The 7213-nt window shown below is 47.1% G+C and overlaps 1 protein-coding gene across 1 annotated transcript; it reads left to right on the top strand.

Moving 5' to 3' along the window:
- Nucleotides 1–316: 316 nt before the first annotated feature.
- Nucleotides 317–7213, top strand: MYMK (myomaker, myoblast fusion factor). The gene is made up of 5 exons (XM_087704469.1): nt 317–1062; nt 2491–2605; nt 4576–4724; nt 5790–5906; nt 6923–7213. Exons 1-5 carry the CDS (start codon nt 928–930, stop codon nt 7067–7069), a joined length of 663 nt encoding a protein of 220 aa, XP_087560595.1. The 5' UTR covers nt 317–927; the 3' UTR covers nt 7070–7213.

Below are 7213 nucleotides of genomic sequence, written 5' to 3'. Positions count from 1 at the left end.
AGGATCTTGAGCCTATCTTCTAGGGTGTTGGCCATTCCTGCCAGCTTAGTATCATCCGCAAAAATGGTACGTTCCCCTTCTATTCCCTCATCTAAGTCATTTATGATGTTTTTGAATAGGTATACAATGAATTAATGGTTAATTATTTAGTAGCATAGGGCCTCCTGCTTAACCGGTGGGGAGGGTAGGACTAGAAAACCTCCAATGTGCCTTCCACCTGTGTTATTCTGACCATATTCTAATCTTTATTTTGAGGCTTTTGTTTTAGGTTGGGAGTTGAGTGGCAACATATCTGATAAACAAGAAAGAATAAAGCTTTGGGATTTACGCCATTACATTGTCACGTGTCTTAATTGTGTTTTACTTGCATTTACATTTCTTTATATAGGGTGGAGTCTGGTACTTTGCAGCAGCAGGCCCCTGAAGGGGCCAGGAAGCAGCTTTGACAAGGTGGGAGAGCATCTGGTACTTTAGGGCCAGGCATCTGGGAACAATGTGCCTGGGAGTCCATCCTCAGCAACCCCTCCCAAAGCCTCCTTGGAGAAGGACCCTCCCCAGATCAAATCCCCTTCTGCCCTGGGCCAGATCCTGGATCCCTCCTCCCCCCACATCTGCCCCAGTGTTCAGTCAACGACCAAGAGTGATGTCCTCCTCCTCCTCCTCCTCCTCCCCATTTGCCTTTCTCAGGAGTTGCTCCAAAGACAGCTGGCTCCTCCTGGGAGATGGAAGGGACCATTTGTTCAAGTGGAACCCAAGAACAGGAGCAGCTGGTGGGCTCCCTGCAGCTGTTCTCCATCGAAGAGCAGAAGGGACAGGGAGGCCTCTGTCCTTGGTCCCAGCTGCCCTCTCTCCCACACACACAGGGTCTGCCCTTGGCTCCCCAGTCTCCCGGGCAGTCCTCAGGGGGAAGGAGCTGCTCTCCTCCCAATGGGCTCTTTAGCTGCCAAGTTCCTCCTGCCCACCGTCAGCAGCCTGGCTTTCCTCCCCACCGTCAGCATCGCAGCCAAGAGGCAGTTTCACATGGAGGCCATGGTCTACTTCTTCACCATGTTCTTTCTCTTGGTAAGTCCTCCTTCCCACCAGCCCTTTAGCCAAGAATTCTCCTTGTTAAAAAAAAAGGGGGGGTGGATTTGTGTTCACAACGTCTGCCTGCTTTTCTTCTTTGGCATCTTCTTCTCATAGCATGTTTGGTTAAGGCCCCATTGCAATGCACCTTGGACGCTTCTTCTTTTCGCTTTCTCAGATGGTTAAATTCGGGAGACAATGAGATATTTTGAACTGTCCCCGTTCCACCGGGGACCTTGGCCTTTTGGGCCCTGAGAAAAGCTAGTTGTTTAACGGGGGGTGGGGGGTGGGAATCATTTATTACACAAGAAAGGAAATGCAAAATACCAAGAAGAGTTTTCAGAGAAGGTTTTGATGCCAGTAGAAGCAACCCCAGGTTGCAGGACATTCCTAGGCGAAATTTCAAGTTTTTGTGGAAACCATTCCATCCATATCTCTCACCCCACCCTCTCTCCTTCTCTCTCTCTCCTTCTTTAGCTCTCTCTCCTTCTCTCTTTTATTCTCTGTCCTCATCTCTCTCCCTTATCTCTCTCTCTCCTCTCTTTCTCTCTTTTATTCTCTCTCTCCTCATCTCTCTACCTCCTTATCTCTCTCTGTCCTTCTCTCCCTTCCTCCTTCTATATCCCCCTCCTTATCACTCTCTCCTTCATTATCTCTCTTTTCCCTCCTTCTCTCCCTCCTTTTCTCTCTCCTGTCTTCTCTCTCCCCTCCTTCTCCCTCTCCCTCCCTCCTCCTCTCTCCCCTCCCTCCTTCTCTCCGTCTCCCTCTTTATCTCTCTCCCTCATCTCTCTCTCTCTCTTTTCCCCTCCTTCTCTCGCTCCCTCCTTATCACTCCCTTCTTCATTGTCTCTCTTCTCCCTCCTTCTCTCTCTCTCCCCACTTCTTTGGTTAGAGTTCTCTTCCAAGACAATAGTCTCTGCATCTGACAGAAATGTAATGTAAAACTGTTAACATATGGTTCCTGCATAGCACTGAATAATTTTTTTAGCATCTATAGCTACACACTTCTTACTCTGATGGGTCTTTTTGTTTATTTGAGTAGAATCCAATCAAAACATCAGGCTATTTGTTTCTGAAGAAGGCCTGTGGTGCAGGCGGGCCTAATTAAAGGATTAAAAAAAAAAAAAAGTCAGGCTAGGCAAGGAGCCAGAGGGCAGCCAAGTTCTGCATGGGTTAACATTTTTGTTTCAGGTCATTTCAAAGAACTGCTTTCAGTTTTTAGTGACATAAACTGCAAAGAATCTTAAAACCTCTCTGTCCTCACTGGCTATAAAGCTTTTGTCCCCAGATGGCACCAACTCTCTGGAACAGCCTGGCAAAGTAAAAGGGGAGGCTTTCAAACAAGAGGATCCTGGTGCAACTTTTTAAAATTACAATTTTTATCACAGAAACCCTGGAAATAAACAAGCCACTGTTTCCCACCAGGTCTGCCATGCCTGCGAAGGCCCCGGGCTTATCTTCCTTTGTTTCATGAAGTACGATCTGCTGCAATACTTCAGCATCTTTGGAACCGCCTTATCCATGTGGGTCTCGCTAATAGGTAAGAAAGAAGGGCTGCTTCTTTTGAGCGCAGGGAGGGGGAGGGGGGCATTAAGGACACCTAAAGGAGAAGGCAATAACCCAAACTGCATAGGAAATCTTTGTAACGTCTCTCTCATCTAGAAGAGCCCCAAGGTCCCTTTCAGCTCTGTTATTCTGTGTTGCCGAAAAAGAAAGATGCCAGACCACAAAGCAGGGAGTGCAAGGGACACAACCGTCCTTCAGATGGAGAGCCCTTCTCTGTAAGCCAAAGCCAGGTCTCCAAGGCCCACCTAAAGGTGGATCAGAGCTGGGGCCGTTCAGACCTTTGGGGGCTGCTATTCCAAAGGAAGATCATGTTTCCTGGGTCCAATCCCATAGCATTGTCTAAGAGACGGGACCTGTTGGGAAAAATTGATGGATCACGTAGGAGAGACAGTGCCTCAAATCCAGAGGTGGGCTGCTGCTGGTTCAGACCGGTTTGCACGAACCGCTTGCTCTGATTCTGTGTGGTTCGGAGAATCAGACCACCAGCTGACCCTGTCCCCGCTCATTTTTCATAATTGGCCCCCAAAACGGCCTGAAAATGGCCCAAAAAAGCTGTCCACGAGAGGAACAGAAGCTGGGTGAGCTGGACCTACCCTGACTGACTGACACACACACTCTCTCTCTCTCTCTCACACACACACACACACATGCACGCACATAGAGGTTGGATCTTTCTTTCCTCTCCACCCCCCCCCCGAGAATCCTGGATTCCCTCCCCAACCCTGCCTGTCCCATACAGGTACCACCCACACAAGTGACATAGAGTTGGCCATGCCCACTCAGTCACATGACCCACCCAGCCAGTCCTTAGGGCAGAGAAGCAGTTGTTAAAACATTTGCAGCCCACCACTGTTCAAATCCGTGAGCTCTGCTCCAGGTTTAGCCATCTTCTTCTGCAGAGGGAGAAGAAGCTGTGTCTGTGAGCAGATGCACTTCCCTTGTCAGCCTTACTTGGCAGGCCACAAAAGTAATATGACCAGTTGAGTTCCTTCTGCATTATTCTAAATTGACATTAACAGAATCTGAAAGTACAAGTCGCCCCACTGTCTCCTTTCCAATCCAAGAAACCTGGGAAGGTCTCGTCTTCTGTGTCTCTTTCCCCGCCCACTGCCCAATTGCAGGCTTTGCAGTCTCTTATCCAGCCATCTCTTGGCCCTGCCTCCCAAGGTCCTTCTTATGTAGTACAATCCTGCCCCCCCCCCCCCCCCGTGAGCAATATTTACCTTGGTACTTGGGAGGACTCTTTCTTGGGAGATGTCTTTCTTTCATTTGGAAATTGAGCTCTGAAGTCTCAGGAGGTGGACCTGTGGGCCAGGTGACTCTTCCCTTTTGGGACTGCAGATTGGGTAATTTTGGTGGTTTGTCAGATGCAGCGCATGGGTCATAATGTCCCAGCTGTGTGTCATGTAGGGCTTTTGGAGTGATAATATGTCTATCCAAAGAGAGTTAGCAGATTAACAGACTTGGAAGGGACCTCATAGGTCACCTAGTCCACATACCCCAAGCAGGTACACCATTTCTGACAGGTGCCAGTCCAGTCTCTTCTTGAAAGCCTCCAGTGATGAAGCTCCCACAACTTATGTTCCATGGGTTGATTGTTCTCACTGTCAGGAAATTCTTCTTTATTTCCAGGTTGAATCTCTCCTTGTTCAGTTTCCACCCATTGTTCCTTGTCTGGCCTTCGGGTGCTTTGGAAAATAGCTCGACCCCCTCCCTTCCACTCTGGGGTAGCCCCTTAAATATTAAAACCATAGAGCACATTTTGGCTTTTCCCTCTGGCCTCCCTTTTTCCGACTGGCTCCACTGAAGCAGCAACCAAGATCTAACCCTGCTTTTTGTAACAATCAGGTCAACAAGGTGCTATTCCAGGGAACCTTTAAAAGTGTAGTGGTAAGAGTTGGAATTTTAAATGAGATTGTACTTCAATTCTTGTCATTTTATTAGCTCTGGCAGAGTTTGATGAGCCCAAACGATCAACCTTGGTGATGTTTGGAGTGCTTACCATAGCTGTCAGGATCTACCATGACCGATGGGGATACGGTGTCTACTCTGGACCAATCGGCACAGCAGTTCTCGCCATAACTGTCAAATGGGTAAGGCCACATCTTTGTCACAGTACAAAAGGGCTGGCACATAAGAGTCACTTCAACTGAAATCTGAGAAGAAGTTAAGAATAAAATTTAAGAATAAAAGTATCCCAATTTCAGGGAGGGATTAGTTTCCTGATGACAGTGGACAGGATGCTCCCACTATCAACTGCCATTCTCTTACAGTGGTGTCCTACTGTGGCTTCATGCCGTGAATGGACACCATTGGCAGCTTTTGCAGGCCCCAGAGGGGTCCTCCGAGGATTTCCATCATGGTCAAACTAGAAGCAAAACGATCACTTCAATAATAGAAGGAAAAGGCTTTTCAGCCAAATATGAGTACATCCCATTGTTAGGGGGTGGGGTGGGGGTGGGGGGAAAGCCCAGGAGAACTGGAATAAATTTCAAAATGATCTTCATGGGACCAAGAAAAGGATGATAATTAGAGGAATGGTCAAGAGAAAATGAAGTCCTGGAGATATTTCACCTTTAGAAAAGAGACTCAGATGGTGGGAAATGACGGTACTCTACAATTATCTGAAAAAATGCTGCAGTGAGGAAGGTCACAATCAACGTATTCTCCAGAATAATGGATTTAGGTGATAGGAAGCAGATTCTGTTGGGAGAGGTAGAAGGAATTTCTAACAAAAAGGGCAATTTGAGGCTGGAACTATAATTCCTTCTTCGACTGTCTTCAAGTGGGAACCTGGGATGTCCAGGATGTTTCAGTGGGAGGCCTGCAAAGACGATTGTGGCCTTGCCCTCCTCCAATTTGAGGGCTTCATAAATTAAGAGATAAATTAGCCCTCACCCCCACCCTTTCCCTCATCCCTAGCAAAATTGAAAGGAAACTGAACTTTCTTAGCAGGTAAGAAAAGGTCCTAACTTGACAACCCCACTGAAATCATTTGACAAGCTTAACGCTATATTGTGATAGGATTTGGAAGGCAACAAAATATGTCACTAGAAGCCAAGCTGTGTGATGGAATTCTTCCTCCATCGCTAGGGTTTAAAATTAAACTGTGGTAACTGGAGAAAGGCCAATTGCTGTAATCTCTCTTCTCTCTCCAGCTGCAAAAGATGAAGGAGAAGAAAGGGCTGTATCCAGATAAGAGCGTCTACACTCAGCAGGTGGGGCCTGGCTTCTGCTTTGGGGCCCTAGCTTTGATGCTGAGATTTTTCTTTGAGGTAGGTAAAGTTGTCCGGTCAAAATGCAAAAGGGAAAAACAACTCAGAGCAAGCACAATCAACAGACAGGCTGCCAGGTGAAGCAAAGAGTCTCTGGGCTTCTAGGCCAGCACCTTAACCACTACTTTGTTTAGTAGTGGAGGAGGAAGGGATATCAAAATTACTTATTTTATTTATTTATTTTGTTTGCTTGTCAAACATGTACAAGATGATAAGTAGAGGTAAGAACATAAACATGTTTAGGAATGGGGTGAGGTCAATGGCAGACAGTTGAAGCTGGAGGTTGAAGCTGGAGGGTTTGAGGATGTTACAACGGAGTCAGGTAGTGCATTCCAGGTGTAACCACTCTGTTGCTGAAGTCATATTTCCTGCAATTGAGTATGAAACTTTTTACCTTGAGTTTGTATCGATTGTTTGCCAGTGTGTTATTGTGGTTGAAGCTGAAGAAGTCGTTGACAGGCAAGATGTTTTGTGTACTTGTACTTGTAAGGATTGCATGCGAAAACAGGCTTGGATGAAACTTGTGAAGCTGCAAACATCACAGATAACATTCCAGAATTATCTCCATACAATGATGCAAAAGACAAGAGAGGCTGTAGCAAATTACAATCTGGGATGTTAGTAGGAAGGGAGACTGGGATGAACATCTTTGCAAGATGCATCAAACCTGACGTCAAGATGTTTGTTATTTATTTGCACAAGGCGAGCATTCCTTTTATTTGAAAACTACTCACTCGGGCAAGGTGAGTGACCGGGCATGACAAGGAGTGGCAGGGGGAGGAGGGGTGAGGCTGGGCAAGGCAGGGCCGGATGAGATGAGGTGCCACTTGAGGTGAGTGGTTGAATTGGCCAAGCCCAGTCACATGACCATCCAGCCACGCCTACCTACCTGTGTAGGGAACCCATTGTTAAATTATTTGAATCCTACCACTGGTTAAATGTTTTCTGCATCTGGATTTTTGGCAGCTGGATGTAGCTTTGTTGATGCTGATGCGACCAATCCTGCCTTTTCCTAGGACTGGGATTACACCTACGTGCATAGCTTCTACCACTGTGCTCTGGCCATGTCTTTTGTCCTCCTCCTGCCCAAAGTGAACAAGAAAGCGGGCAACGGGGGAGCCCCTGCGAAACTGGACTGCTCCACTCTCTGCTGCTATGTATGAGGACTCGGCCCCTGGCGTGAAGGATCAAAGGACTTTTTCCAGGCCTGCAGATGCAGCTAAAAGCCATGGGCTTTCTGAGTTTTTCTTTTGAAGACATTTTGCTTCTCATCCAAGAAGCTTCTTCAGCACTGACAGGATCATGGG

The sequence above is a fragment of the Thamnophis sirtalis genome, unplaced genomic scaffold (genome assembly GCF_051295495.1).
Source record: "Thamnophis sirtalis isolate CommonGarterSnake01/CBP01778 unplaced genomic scaffold, rThaSir2_p1.2 scaffold_2, whole genome shotgun sequence".
NCBI lineage: Eukaryota > Metazoa > Chordata > Lepidosauria > Squamata > Natricidae > Thamnophis > Thamnophis sirtalis.
Note: the sequence above shows the minus strand (reverse complement) of the source record. Positions and strands in the feature narration are given on the sequence as shown.

What these genes read in the sequence shown, in the direction of transcription:
- MYMK (XM_087704469.1), top strand. Translation starts at nt 928, where the DNA reads ATGGGCTCTTTAGCTGCCAAGTTCCTCCTGCCCACCGTCAGCAGCCTG. An exon ending in TCACCATGTTCTTTCTCTTG is followed by an intron (nt 1,063 to 2,490) that starts GTAAGTCCTCCT and finishes GTTTCCCACCAG; the next exon opens with GTCTGCCATGCCTGCGAAGG. An exon ending in TGCTGAGATTTTTCTTTGAG is followed by an intron (nt 5,907 to 6,922) that starts GTAGGTAAAGTT and finishes GCCTTTTCCTAG; the next exon opens with GACTGGGATTACACCTACGT.